At 38.5% G+C, this 15,764-nt stretch overlaps 1 protein-coding gene across 35 annotated transcripts in view; it reads left to right on the forward strand.

The window, feature by feature from the left end:
- Nucleotides 1-15,764, forward strand: part of LOC144297055 (uncharacterized) — a 118,818-nt gene that overhangs the window by 10,920 nt on the left and 92,134 nt on the right. For 11 of the 35 annotated variants that reach the window (XM_077870652.1, XM_077870745.1, XM_077870716.1 and 8 more), the window contains 3 exons: nt 11,948-12,038; nt 14,834-14,951; nt 15,667-15,756. In XM_077870652.1, the coding sequence (XP_077726778.1) occupies nt 14,908-14,951; nt 15,667-15,756 (134 nt within the window). In that variant the 5' untranslated portion in view covers nt 11,948-12,038; nt 14,834-14,907. Of the gene's footprint in view, nt 1-11,947; nt 12,039-14,190; nt 14,396-14,833; nt 14,952-15,664; nt 15,757-15,764 lie in introns of all 35 variants that reach the window. The other 24 variants (XR_013364162.1, XR_013364176.1, XR_013364182.1 and 21 more) reach the window with 5 other exon arrangements.

Raw genomic sequence — 15,764 nt, forward strand, 5'->3', positions numbered from 1 at the left:
CAACAAAGGAGGGGGGGTTTATCTGATTTAATTTCCTTTAGCCACAAAACTCAAGGTGAATTTTGGAAGAAGAAAAATAAGTTAAGGACTAATTTTCATTCTATTGGTTTTTAGAAGGCTGAAAGAAAAGTTTCAACATAAAGCATATAATTAAAGAAGTAGATGAACAAAGACACACTGCCATAATAGGAAAACATTATGTGCGAATTTAGAAAACATAATTAATTAATTAATTAATTACCAACTGCATTTCTCCCCTTAAGAGGGTGATTCCTTGAAACGTTGAAGGTACACATTAAAAATAAAGGACACTTGTTCAAAATTAAGAGGAGGATATTTAACGTGATATTCAACTCCATGACCATAGAAAGTTTCATCTTGAGAGTTTACAAAGTATAATATTTAAATGAAAAGTACACTGGTCCTTTTATTTTGAATATTGGATGGAGACAGGTACTTTTCCCATCTGTCCATTACAATTTATAATAAATTAATCAGCCTTATCGAAGAGATTACGAAGTGCTTGACTGAGGTAAATTGATTTAGATGATATCACTTAAAACAGTTTAAAGCAAAAGTGAAAACATAAAAGGAAGGGGATATTGGCTTCAGTGAAAAATGTCACATTGGGTATTTCTTGACAGGGCCACATCATATCATATTTCAGGGGGAAGTAAAAAATTGGGCAACTCTGTTTCTGTGCAGAATGTATGTTAATCGCTTATTTATTGACTCTAAAAGTTATAATGCAGATTTTCATTTTGCATATACTTTGTTGCCATATTACCATGCAATTAGAAGGAAGCCAGCATGGTCAGATGTAGGGGAGGTGAAGGGGTGGAGGGGTGGGGGTTAAAAGAGTATTATTTTTCAGTCTCCAAGACTTAATGCTTATTCACTCATTGATTCTTTTCATATGATATTGGTTAATTTAATGGCTTTTAAAATCATATACTTGCTAAAACCTACATTGTTTCTAAATACAAAACAAAATCAGAGGCATTCTATTTAAAACAAACACACTTACAAATATCTAAACCTACTCTTCTTTGCTAATAACTCTTAACATTGTTACTGACGTGGCTGTGGATGAATATTTTATATAAGAGCCTTTAACTCTCTTCCTATTTACCCTGGAAATGCATTTAATTTGTCTTTTGTGCTTTAAAAAGCATTAGTCAATATGCAAGAATTATTCACTCTCTTTTAAAAACCAGTAAATAAAAATTCTGATCATAGGAAAGAGATGTGATGTTTACTTTGAAGTTTCAGGAACATATAAAGTTTTCTTAATAAACTCGAAGAAACTCTATCCTAGATAAATTTAAATAGGGCAGCTGTGGGGTATGGTTTATATTCCTGTCCTTCTGCCTTCTTGCCTTTGGCACTAAGGTATCTGGGTTTTTGTCTTCACACACTGTCTATTGTTAACAGAGTAGATTTTGAGATTAAAAAAAGAATTTTCAAATTGTTTTGCTTTTATAGTCTAATGCATTATTAAAAATAATATTTATTTCTGTGTTCAAGTTTATATATCTGGGCAATAATGAGGTGAGGCTCTGAAACCCTCCTGTGTCCCCCCAAAAAACAAAAACAAAAATAAAAACATTAAATAAATACACTAAAGAGGAAACAAAACCCCAACAACAGGATTCTGTGTGTTGAAAATACAGGCACACTGTTTTTACAATGGAGCTCTTAGGGTTTTTTTCATCTTAACTATCAACCAGCATGTGACACTTTGGTTTTATAAAGAATTTATGAATTTTAAGCAAACTTTAACAACATAGCATCACAGGCTTTTTGAAGTAAAGGAAGATTTGAAAAATCAGCCTCCAAAATAAAAGACACAAATAAGAACCAGGGCATTGTGGCTTGCCTCAGTTTTTAAAGCTGTTAGGAAAGTTATACTTTTAAAAATTACAATAACATGCGTTTTCATTAGAGTGCAAAACAAGATGATTATAGGAGAAAAAAAAAAAAAAAAGATTCCCTGCCACTCCTCCCCATCCCCCCAACCCCCCCCCCCAAAACAACAACAACAGAACACAAAACCAAAACCCCAATCCTAAACCCCACCTAAGAAGCCCCTTACCACTGTAGGGAAAGTCTCTGTGTAACTGTGGGTCCTGCCAGAGAGCTTCGGTCTACTTTTTAAACGCGGCAGGCAGCGGTTACACTAGTCAGCAGCCTGGCAGCCTGGAGAAGGAGGCACAGTGTCGGAGCTCCACGGTGGATGACCTACCACTTAGAAGCAAACTTTGAAAGCAACTGTTGAAAGTTAACCTCTCCTTTCCAAAGGAGGTTTTCAGGGGCTGGACAGTGGGAGCTGATATAATCAATTTTATTATTTTTGAAGTCATTCCTAACTTTTATGATCCTGCCACCCCCCACCCCCAACTCTTTTACTATCTGTCTTTGTGCCTTCAGGGCCAGTGAAAGAGCAGGGCAGATTCTAGATTGCTTTCAGAGTTTGCCTTCTCTGATGATGGATTACCATGTCAATTTAAACGGCATAGGATTAATTTGTTTCAATGATTTCTCTTTAGGCTGAATGCCAGCCATTTTTCTATCTCTCTCCCTGCTCTTCAGAACAACAACCAAAAAAAAAAAAAAAAAAAAAGGCCTTCTTTCCATATTCTAAGTTAGGAGACAATAATAGAAATAGACAAGTTAGGTGTAATGTTGCAACACAGTTATAGGTCTAAGGGTTTTTATCTCTGCCTAAGAGGCTGAAACATACAGTCAGTCACATTAAAATGAAATTGGACTGAACATTTATTCAATAAATACTTGTCTTGTAGATAATCCAGTGCCGGGTGCTTTTGACACATAAGGACTTAATTTGTCTTGGATAACAAGTTATTAATATGGCACATTTAAACTTGCCACCTACAATAAGGTTATTGAGATCTGTAACAAACTCAAATGATCATTGGGAAGAAACATTTGAGGGAGGGAGGGAGGCAGACTTTTTTGAGAATGCATATCTTTATCATACTCGCACTCACACACACACACGTAACAGATATGTATTTCAGATCACATATGGACAAAAAAGTTCAATGAAGTTAAGAATAATTCCATTCATTATACAGGTATATCTAACCTTTCTCAAGTAAGAATGTGTCAGGGAGTTTTCTCATTTGAAAGGTTTCTAAAGTGCACAAGAAAAATGCTGTTCAAATCCTATTTCTTTGCAAGACCAAACCCATTATGAAGTTGAAAATGGCGCAAAAAAAAGCACTTAAGTGCAATCCAAAATCAAATACTCCCTGCACTTTTTTTTTTTTTTTTTGCCTGGACTAGCCTTGCAGCCAGATAGTGAATGTTGCCTGTAGAATAAAGGCAATTTAGGCGAAATAATCTATCCCTAAAGCGATTATTGTATTTCTTTCTCTAACCAGAGGTCCCCCAGCAGAAGCAAAGGACCAGGAGAGGGGTTTTATCCTATGAACTGAATCTGCTGAGTAAATGTGGCTATTTGAACGCGGGGCTGCATTTCCATCACCCCCTTTTCTTAATTGCCTCAGCATCCTCAGCATCCTCCTGCACTGAAATTAAACATCATAGTTCAGGATATTTGAATTCCAAATATGAACGCGAATGGATTTTATAGACTTCCCCTTTGGCTAAGCCCTCTCAAATGCATAGGCGGTCTTTCTTTGAGCAGGTTCTACTTTCTAAGGACATATGCAATCAGAGGCCAGTGACTGTCAGAATTGGAATCTATGCAATTTTAATTTGTAAAAAAGTTGTTGGTTGTTAACCTTGGAGGAGATTGTGCATCTCTAAGAAACCAAATCTTTGAGAGCTCTCCCTGGGAAATGATGTTACACATGAGCAGAAAATCCAGGCAAGAAAGGCTAATTGAATGAAGAGAGAGAATTAGGTTAAAAAACAGAGTACAATCTAGTATCACATTTTCAGTAGTGTAACTTGAAATGAAGGTGTCTTCAAGTCGCCGGTGATGCCAGAGTGTTTAGATGTTGGCCACAGATGGGGACACCTATTGAAATGTGTCTGAAGAAGATTAATAGGGCTTGTCACTGTTGGGAAAGCACTGCTTTGCTGTAAATTTCTACCAGCACAAGATGAATTACCGATGAACGCTCACTTATCAACCCCATCACTATCGTTCGACACTAAATCAAATTGAGAAGTTATCTGCAATCAGAAAATTTCTTTTTAAAATAGACATACACCTTTAGGCCCCAAACCCTTTAATAATCCCACTCAGAAAACAATTCCCGAACCCATGATGCTTCTTTAGCTTGAGCAAAATTATATCTCCATAATGAATATATTTTTAAGTTCACATGCAACAGACAGCTAGCTGGTCAATAGCAAAGTTTGATAGTATTTTAACGAGGGTATGAAGGCTGCTTCTTGGAAGCCTGCATTTAATCTTTCATAAAACACATTTTCTTTGCTTTGAGACATTTCTCTCCCTTACTTGGAAGGCAAAGAGGAGAGGGGGTTTGCTGTTTTCCTCTTCTAAAAGCCGTCCCTGTGAGCTACTTGTTATCTAATCCTCTGGTAAGATAAAATTATGAGCGAACCACAAGTTTAGGTAGAGAACAGTAGAATAGGATTAAGGGGATAATGGTGATAATTGAGGAAATGAATTTATTCTTTTATGATTTAATGGTGTTTTACGTTTAAGGTGGCTTATTTGGGAAACAAAACAGAGGCATTATCTCTTTTATTATCTGCTAACCAACTCCAGGCATACGGAGGGTTTCCAACCTAGAAAGAATAATGTTTTAATAAAACTATGAGCCCTTGGGGTTTTATCAGGTTCTACTTGTTTAAAAATTATCTTGCATGCATAACTCATTTGATTTTTACTGCAATTCATCCCAGGCAGATATTTTGAATTCCCATTTTGCTGATGAGTAAACTGAGGCTCTGAGAGTTAACTGAGGCCATAGAGCCAATAGGAGCACAACCAGAATCCATAACTATCTTTCCTAGGTTCCTTTCAGGGTCTCTATTGCTAGTCATTGTGTAAATGAAGAAGAAGAAGAAGAAGAAGAAGAAGAAGAAGAAGAAGAAGAAGAAGAAGAAGAAGAAGAAGACAGGCTAATAGCAGACTGACATTTGCTATAGACCACAATTATGAGAAACATATAGGCCGTTTTATCTAATCTCAATACATTCATATATAAGATATTCATTTTGATCTCTATCAAAAGTAGATACAGTTACTACTTCCATTATCCAAGAGAAAAAAATAAAACAACCCAGAATCTTACAGAGTTTAGGGACTCACCCAAACACCCAAAACTTGCATTGCTAAGTTGAGGACAAATTATTCAAGTCCAGGAAGTCTACATTCAAAGTCACTGCCCTCCCCTGAGCTCCTGTTTCTAATTGTAAGGAGTCTTCAATCGTATGGAGTGGTCACAAGAAATCCCACTTATTTTTGTAATCTAAAAATCCCTCAGACTCTGAGGCAGTGTGTCAGAGCAGAATAGACCGTGGTTTAGAAACAAGGAGACCTGGGTTTAAATTCCAGCTTTGCCAGTTACTGTGTGACGTCAACATCTTTGGTTTTTATGTTCCTCATCTCTGACATGGGGTGATTGGAGGAATGAAACTATGGGCATTGGTTTGGAGTGCTTTCTTCTTTCATGATGCCTTAGGGGATTGAAATGAGGAACAGAAATGGCAACCGTGTCTGAAGAGGTGAGTGGGGACGAGTGACATGTTGGGCACTTTGAGAAGATGTGGCTTCCATCTCTCAGACTGGAGACACAGTGTCAGACGAGGTCTTTGCTTTCTTCCTCTCTGCTTCCAGAGGGCAGTGAATATTTAAGACAATGATCATTCTTTCAAAAACCATATGATTTAAAACTTACAAGAAAAACTGTCCCAGATAGAAGAAGAAAAACCTGAGGTCTGGAGCAGTTAGGTGACTTAGGTAATGTCACCCAGCTAATTGGTGACAGGGAGAAAGTAAGCTCCTTTTCTCTCAGGCTCGTAAACCAGGAATCCACTCCCACCGCCCTTGCCCCACGCCCCCCAAAAATACATCCTTCCAATGCTATGCTTCTTATTCAACAAAAACATACTTTAGATCATCTAGTCACATCTCTATTATAGCTATTACTCTATTTTTTGATAAGAGGGGTCATGTGGGGTATTAATGGTTGCACTATGAGATCTCCCTGGATTTCTCCCACCATAATCTTTTTTCTTTTTTAAAAGATTTTATTGATTTATTCATGAGAGACAGAGAGAGAGAGAGAGAGAGAGAGAGAGAGAGAGAGGCAGAAACATAGGCAGAGGGAGAAGCAGGCTCCATGCAGGGATCCCGATGTGGGACTCGATCCTGGGACTCCAGGATCATGCCCTAGGCCGGAGGCAGGCGCCAAACCGCTGAGCCACCCAGGCATCCCTCCCACCATGATCTTTCATAAAATCTATTAAGTTAACTAGACAAATAGTCGAAACTGCAATGAAGAATCACACGAGAATAAGAATATGCTGTAATCTCCATTAGGTCACTATAATATTCCAACCTATATTTATTACAACCCTCCTCCGATGCTTACATAACCAAACTTGCTAGATTTATATTCTCTAATGGCTCCCCAATGGGAAAAACCTGTGTTTCTTATCTTCCTTTTCCTGTCCCAAATCACCCTTCCACATACATTTGCCTGCTTTGGGACCCCCTGTCTGTGTTTCATCAGAAGTTGCAAGACAAAATGTGCATTATTAAGAAATATAAATATTTTCAGAAGCAATCAAAGGGATGAAAGATTGATTCAGCATGTAGATTGGACCTAATTCGAAGCAGCTTTGTTCTAATGAGGGCTACCGGGATACAGAGTCAGGAGCTGCTGTGGCCACCAGTTGGAAATTCTGAAATTGTTAGGATAATCGTCAGGATTTCTCTTGCGAGGTTTGCTGAAATAATTTTTGCAAGGGATATGCTCTAGTGTCTGGGCTGTGCCACCTTCCTTGCCACACTTAGGGATTCGTGGTACTTATCTGAGAAATCATGACTAATTTCTTCTCTTTAGAGTTTAGGTCACTGAGTATCTCCTTTTTGCACTAACTGGGAAGTTGGCTTAGCATTAACTTTCATAAGAACATTTTGGCCTGGAGGCATCTGTATTACAATTTCTTTCTTGGCTTAATAAAAGGTATCACATTATCTACCTGGTCAATCTCTATTGGCTTTCAAAATAGAGACATGGAAAAACCTAATAAGCCTCATTAGGATATCTGCTTTAAAAACAACAGGCTGCCTCATTTAGCATGTTGCTTTGAAATGTCCCAGCAGAGCTGGGTGGTCACTGCTTGAATACAGGTATTGCTAATTTGGGATCTTTGTGTCTGGGGTAGCTCTGAAAAAAAAAAAAATCGTAATGTGTAGGTGGAATTTTAATACACAGGGGATCAAACCTGATTGTTGTATTTTGTTTTTGTTTTCCTTCTTTCTTTCCTTTAATCCCACTTTTTGTCCACATGGCCATGTGTGAGAGATGGCTTGATTTTCTTGATATGGTTCAGCCATCCACAGCTGGAATTCCAAAGACTGAAAATGTCTTTAAAATCAACACAACTCAGGGAGCCTCAGAGAACAAGTTTTCCTTTGTTGTAGGGTATAGTATTATTTGCTGTAGGTTTTTTGATATACATTCTAAATTAGGCCTGCAAAGGCATGCTTCATCTTTAATTCATCACTCTCAGCTGAAAGAGATTAGCAATGTCTAGCACGCACCCCTCGTATGGTGCTGACCTCATCAAGTATGGCCTGAAATTAATTAGCCTCATTCATTCCAAATGGAAAAGGATAATGGAGCAGCATTTTAGAGATGACCATCACAAATTGTTTGCAGCATATTTAAAAGACCCCTATTTTCAAACCATGTAGATTAAAATTCTTTCCAGGGCCAGAGTTATCAGGGACTCAAAGCAAAGGCTGGTCAGGTTTCGTGTCTGTACGTTTGTGTGTGCGCATGCGTGTGCGAGTGTGCATGCCTACCGAGTTGTTTATTGTATGAGTGTTAGAGCCTGTGGATGGACGTGTCCGTGTCCGTGTTTAGCTGGCTTTGCTGTCTAGCATGACACCTGGAATACTTGACCAACAAAAATCGGATTTTTAAAAAATCTGGTGTTTAATACTGTTTTAAATGGTCCAGTAATAGAATATGTTAGTGGATCTTTTTTTTTGTTACCATGAAGTGGGCATGCCAGCATAAACTTTGCTATTTTCCAGTAAGAGGCTATTCATCCTCTAATTTAGAAACAGAAAAGCCTCTTAAAGAAATGCACAATTTTTCTATTTTGAGTTATTTTTGAAACTTTCTATGACTTTTCCCAGTCTTGATTGTTTGATCGTATTTCAAAACATGATTGAGGAACTAACTTGGATTAGAGAATCACTTAAATTTACCATCTTTCTAAGATTAGCTGATTTTTTCCCCTTTTGGGGATTGACTAAGGGAGGCCAAATTTTTGAATATCAAAACTGCTTTCTTTTCTAGCCAAAAAAATCTTGACCGGGGTTCTTTGGGATTCTCAAAGATGCTGTAAAGTTTATTTTTATGAACAGTCATTTGGGGACTACAGATTAGAAGAAAGGAAAAAAAAAAAAAACCATGACATTTTCTGTTTTTAGGTTTTAATTTTTAAAATACTGTAAAATGTGGTCAGTTTATGAAAAGGTATTAGTAGTATTTGGGGGAATTTTATCTAATGCACATTTCCTAAGGAAGAAAAAATTAATCCCAGAATAACTTTGTTTAGATAAATTAAGAGTAGATATTCAAAGTAATGTAACTAGAAAGCTTCCACTTAACTGTTACAGTGAAAAATGCACTTTTAGGCAAATAATCTTTTTAGGGTGCATTGATATATTAATCTCCATATGTAAGTTATTTAAGATTATTTCATCTTATAATAAAAAAGAAACTGGAATCCTGTTGTCCCTATCTCTGCAAATGTAGGATTTAGAAATTTCTCTAAGCTCACTTTTGCCTAATTTTTTCATCCCAGAAGGCCCCTTTATCTAATGGGCATATATCATTTAAGTACAAGATCATCAATCACAAACTGTGAACCTATCATTTTGACATAAAAGATCTATCCTTAAATCTCTCCAAACCTCTAGCATATAATTTAAGGAAATTAGCTAGTTTAAAGTCTGGATTTCTGACTTCTGGGGGATGAAATGCAAAAATGAAGAAAGCTTGAATTATACAAATTTGATTTTAAAGTCACAGTTCAATTGAGCCAGTGATAAAAGATGATGCAGTGCAGATCTTGAAATGTTGACAGAAATAGATAATTTTGTTAATTATCATCTGGTCAGTTTGGAATTTCATGGTTAATAAACATAGTATGAAATAAAGACAGATATTTGCAAAAATAGCTTGACTCCTTAAAGCACATTACCCCAAATATATTTTCCTCATAATTTTTTATTATTAAGACAAAGAAATGGATATGTTGCATAATATTGCTATTTGCTCAAATACCAAACACTATGTCTCCATTTTTATTTAATTTTCTAAAAAATTTTGTCAACTGAGGTGAATATGGCAGGAAAACCATAAATATAAGGATTAAGGCTTCATGAAATTGGAGTTCATTGAAATGACAAACCCAAAGTAAAACCCAGATGAACTTACCAAATTTCATTTGCTATCCACCTGAAACTATAAATCCTTTTCTGGCATTTGAGAGTAGAAAGGAGGTTCACTTAAAATTCAAACCAGGTTTTCCTAAACCTAACCCAGACTCACTAACTTTAGGTAAACTGCAGTTGTGTTATGGCTTCTTACTGAAACTTTCATCCCACTTTAGCTAATAATGAATAGATGATGGGCCAGGAAAGGGAACCAGAAGATGTTTTTGGAGTTGCTGTTTTGTCCCCCCCACCCATATTTCCTGTAAAGTTCAGAAGTAGGAAAGAACTGTATATGAAGCAAATTTTCAATGATGTATGTGGAAAGATGAATTGACAGTAAAATATACATAGGATTTTAAAAAAGGGATTCTTTAAAAAGGAGAATCCTGACAAAATACTGTTAACCAACATTTCTCAAGTGCTTACTATAATCAGGCACGTTACATGGAGTGATTCTACTTGGTTTACCATAGTAGTACCAGACAAACACTATTATCTCTATTTTGCTGATAAGAAAGAGTAGGCACAGGGAAGTTACATAACTTGCTCTGCCCAAGGTTACACTTCGCTGAAGGGGATTTGAACCCCAGAATGTCTGGTTCTGGAATCTTGGCACTCCAGCACAATGCCATACTGACCCTGTGGAGGAAGTGCAATCACAATGTTGTTTGGAAAATAAACTGCTACAGACTATGAATGGGAGAGATATTTTCCAGTTTTTTAAACTACTGAGAACAGTAGTTAATTTAATGGGAAAAGCCCAAGTAGAGAAAGCTCATTCTCTATTTCCCAGAAGTAGGAAGGGAGTTGACATCACAAACCTCCCAGAAGTCTTTGCTGAGCTTCCACTTGGAATACAACATATGTAGGATATCCTAGTGCTAAGGAGATAGAAATAGTGCAATGGAGTTAAAAAAAAAAAGATGCATTTATTTATTTGAGAGAGAGTGTGTGGAGGGTGGGGGGAGGCAGAGAGGAAGAGGGACAGAGAGAATCTTAAGCAGACTCTGTGCTTCTGTGCTGAGTGTGGAGCCTGACCTGGGGCTCAATCCCACGATCCTGAGATCAAGATCTGAGCCAAAACCAACAGTCTGACACTCAACTGCCTGAGCCACCCACCCTTGGAGTGGAAATTAAAGAAAAAAAGTAGAATGCCCCAGTGAGAGATTGGGGAGAAAAGATGAAAAAAAAAAAAAACTGAATAAGTAAAACTTGGAGAAGCATTAGTTAATGTAGAACTCAACAGGATTCCAGACGTATTTAGAGAAGTGAAGGCCTAAGGGAACTCGGGTTTTTGTCAATGTCTTGCCAGATCCAGAATGAAAGCTATATTTTCTTGGACTACTGAAGAGATTTCACAGGATTTTGTTCCCTGCCACGTGTATGTTGACTTAAAGATAGGCTGAAAAAAATATGGTTTAAAGACTGCTTTACATAATATATAATGTGGATATATATTGTATTTATAATCTATAATCATAATAACGTGGAATGCTCCATAATCTTTATATTCATATTCTCATTTAATCCCCACGCTGAGTTTGCAAGGTATCTATTATCGTCTGCACTTTATAGATATGGAAACTGAGGCTCAGGGAGATTATGTTGCCCGCCTGGGGTCACACAGCCTGTAGTTCCCTTGAGCGTTCCCAAGCCCAGACTCCTCCCAGAACACCACACTGGCTTCTCTTACACAGCATCCCTAGGACTTTGCCCAGAAAATGATGTCATAAAACAACTGGTTTTCGGCCAAATTCATTATGGTGCATTACCCTCAAGGAACGTACCGATAAGAACACATTATGCCAGAATGAGACATAGCTCAGCTTCTGAAATCTGGCTGGCATCCTCTAAGAGGTGGCCCTGTCTGCTCAGCTCTTGCAGAAGCTGAGCATGTTAGGTAAACACCCGGATGTCGGCTCGGGTGTGGGAGCAAATGATAGATGAATGAACATTCAAAAACAGAATGGATCTCTCCGAAGCAGGCCCCAAGCCTCCTGTGTTTACAGGCCCCCAAATGAAATCACCTGGCTGTTTATAGGAGTCTTAGTGCTGATGAAAAGACGGTTACACTCCAAACTTTTTCCTGCCAAAGGAAAAAAGTTCCAGGTTCTTTAAAAAGTACGTAAAGCATCTGATCTGAAAAGTGGCAACAGCATTTGGGACCAATTACCCAGATTAAGAGGCAACAATGTTCTGTTTACACTTTGTAGCCAAGAGCCCTTTGGCTCTGGCCCACAGGCTGGGGATTGTAAATTACAGAAATTGCAGCCTAACTTGACTTCTCTTTTGACCTAGGTGTCCGAGTGTAGAGAAAAGCAGATAGAAAAGCCCTATTGCTGTCTGCCCTAAAGCCTCAGTGGATGAGGAACTGAATGTTGTCTTCCAGGTAAGACATTTAACACATGCAATGCCTGCAATGAAAGCAATGGGTTCTTTTCTAACTTGGGGTAGGGTCTGACTATGAATATGATGTGTCAGGAGATGGCTTTTCAGTTTGCTCCTCCTCCAAAATCATTTTTGTAAAACCAGTTACAAAATAAAGGCTCCTTGACATCTTTTGATTAGTTAACCATAGCACTCCAGTTTCGCTCCCATTTTCCAATATACTGTGGATTAATCAGTAACAAATGGTAGATCATGAAATTATACCAGGAGAACCCTGCCTTTGAGTGTGGTCAGATGTAGTTGGTGGCCAGTATAGCCACTGTGGGAAAAAAAAAAAAAAAAAAAAAAAAAACACAGCACCATTTGGTCCCAAACTCAGAGGCTGCTAGGGATTTGAATCACTTGGGCTTGAGATGTAGTTTCCTCCCTTTACAAAGGAGGACCAGTCCCCACTTGGCATAACCCTGATAATTCCAGAAGTTTCCGTGAAAATTTTTGTCTTTCTTTTAACATAATCCTGATGTTAAGGGCCTGACCTTGCCAAGGGAAAGGAATCACAAAGGTCAAACAGCAAGGAGGAGACACGTGAGGCACAGGCCTGCCCAACACAGAGGTGGAAAAGACAAGCCATTATTTTACTGATAGGTGGAATCCATATGTGTTCAGAGATTTATGATCTAACCATTCTAATACCACATTTAGACCATCAAATTGGAAATATCCACAGGCAAGGATAGAGGTCTTCTTTTTAAAGTTCTATACATTGGGTAGTCATTTAGATGAAAACATGATTGAGGTGGTGATTGTGGAGTATTATGGGAATCTTGATGTTCAAAGCATTTTTCTGACTCAATAATCCAGTGTCCACTTAAAGGAGGTTGTCTTCTGAGACAACTCATATTTGATGCCACTTCTAGTTCCCTCTAGTGTCAACACATTTTTTTCTGAGAAAAACTGATCAACAACCAACAGGGATTTTTCTGACCCTGGTTTATCCCAATAATTTATCATTTTCTGCAGTGTCAGAGCTTCCTGACATATACAATTAACTCACAAATTAACTTAGAAATGATAGTAAGCTCTCAGCTAAATGATCTAGTGGCCACTGGGGACCAGACCAATTTTCTAGAATAAGGTTAGGACTAAGTTGCTCTGGAACAATGTAAGGTTGGTTGTGTAGAAATAGTTACTTGAGTGTGAGCAGGAATCTAGGTATGAAAGGGAAAGATTTTATCTGCCCCTGATTCCATCAGTTACTCCATCCTGTGATATTTCTTCATCTATAAAACAGGGGTAACTGGTTTTAAAAATATTTCAGAATTCAAGGTTCCATAATGGAATTGAGAAGTCATGGTGTCTTTTCATTAGAAGGGAGCTTGGGGAACACTGGTCCAACTTTTCACTGAGGCCAGAGGTCTGGAGATAGGCAGATGACCAGGCTGACACCGATTTAGTAGTTTATAAGAGTTGTAAATTTAAGGCAGGCAGCACAAAGGTGTGAAGGTCTGGGTGAAGGCTGCCAGTTTGGAGAGGGCTAGCCACCTAGAGAGATGGGAAGTCAGGGCTTGCTCACTCTCTCCAAGGCTACTACTGTTGGGAGCTTTGTTTTAAGAAATTTTTGCTCCTTCTATGGGAACAAAAGTCTGTGTCTCTGGAACATCTTTTTATTGGGTTGGATGCTGTCCTCAGAAGAAATGCAACTCAACCTTATCTCTCTATCATACGACAGATTTTCAAACACTTGAACATAACTTTTGCTCTCCCCACCACCTCAAAACCACCATTTTGTTTTATTGGGAAAATTCTCCAGTTCCCCATGGGACTGGGACTCAGAGGTTTTTTGTTGTTGTTGTTGTTGTTGTTGCTGACCATGGTTTGCCAGATTTTCTTAAGAAATGTCCAGCAACAAATAAAATACTGAGAAATCTCTTGATCAGTGCTGTCCACCACGTCACATGACTGGCTTTAAACATAGCCCTGAGTTAGGGGGAGTCAGATTTCAGCCGTGGAGTCAGATCTCAGACATCTAGGGCTTGTACAGGGGATTTATTCCATTTAAGAATGTTTCATGTTTATGTCCATTAAATTGCTTATTTATTTATTTATTTATTTATTTATTTATTTATTTGATTTTATTTATTTATTCATGATAGACACACACAGAGAGAGGCAGAGACACAGGCAGAGGGAGAAGCAGGCTCCATGCACCGGGAGCCCGACGTGGGACTCGATCCCGGGTTTCCAGGATCATACCCTGGGCTGAAGGCGGCGCTAAACTGCTGAGCCACCTGGGCTGCCCAAATTGCATTTTGATTTGGCTTTTTGGTAGCTTACAGAGTCTGTCTCCCTCATCTTTTGGTAAATGGACAAATGAGTTTCCATAGTGTTCTGGACAGTGGTGCAAGCAGGCAGTATAATCCATGCTATGGTTTCCTAATACTAACAGATTTTCATTATTATGATAAAGATATTGACTATGGAAAGAGGTCGTATATTCAACCTCAGACCATCATCACAGTGGTTATTTTGCTGCTCATTTTTTCTGTGAATGCTCATCAGTGTCACCTGTGTCTTTCTTGATGCTAATCTGTTGTCTCCGTTTAGCATGGAAGGGCAGGAGAATCCCACACTTAAGTTCAGTCTCAATTAAAAAAAAAAAAAAAAAAAGAAAGGATTCTACTTAATTTGCTTGTACTAAGCTGAGAGGGGACACTGTATTTTTAGCATGAAAGGGAGCTTAACCAAAGAATGCTAGTGTTCCTTAGTCAGATCTTCACGTTGTTTAAACTTTTGCAGATTCCCCAGCGTTGGGCAGACTCATTCAAAGATATGTGCTCAAAGAATTAGATGCTTTAAACATCATCCATGACATGGAAGTTTCTGCATTTCCCTACCTTTCCATTAACAGCAAAACGTAAGTGCTAGCATCAGGCTAGGTCTTGATTTAAGTGCCTAGCAACATAACTCTCCCCCTCGGTTCAGCCTGGGTATATTAAATCAGGTTCTCCCTGGACTGAAAATTTAAATCTTTCGGAGATATCTTTTACATGTAATTCCCTTTGAACTTCCACCCATGCTAATTTTAAACACATTTGGTATTTTCCTTCTTCTATATGAATACAGTCGAGCTCAAAGAATGAATTTCACCAGTGTTTTCTCCTTTGTATGTGTTCAATAGGTACCCCTGAAGCAATTACCTACTGGGAGAAGTGGGAGGAGCCACTCTGTGGGAGCGGGGGCCACCAGTAATATGATCCGTGGTTGTTGTGTGTGTAAAGTGCTAATACTTTTGACAGCAGCCATCCTAAAGGGGTGTAGCGAGTCATTTGAAATTTGTACACAGACTGCCCTATCCATTACGCATCACCCATATCATACCCATAATCTCCCAAGGCAGATATGCTATTACACTCAGCGGGCCAAGGTCTGCCTGTGCTTATATACACACAACTCCCACTGACTCTGTGCCACCGAGGCACTTCAATGGGAGTTGTCAGCAGCATAAATTTAGCCCGGTACAGTCACAACCACAGCGGGCGCAGCTAAACAGAGAGACCTGGCTGTGTGTTAAAAAGGCTGAGGAAGAACAAAAAAGCTGCCAGTTTTCATAAGAAATCTTATCCCTAGAGCATTAAGAACTGTAGCCTGACACTTGCCACACTATCCTCATCCTGCAACCTGCCGATTCCAGCCTGGGACTTGGAAGCAGCTAAAACAGAGTGAGTAC

The sequence above is a fragment of the Canis aureus genome, chromosome 2 (assembly GCF_053574225.1).
Source record: "Canis aureus isolate CA01 chromosome 2, VMU_Caureus_v.1.0, whole genome shotgun sequence".
Taxonomy (NCBI): domain Eukaryota; kingdom Metazoa; phylum Chordata; class Mammalia; order Carnivora; family Canidae; genus Canis; species Canis aureus.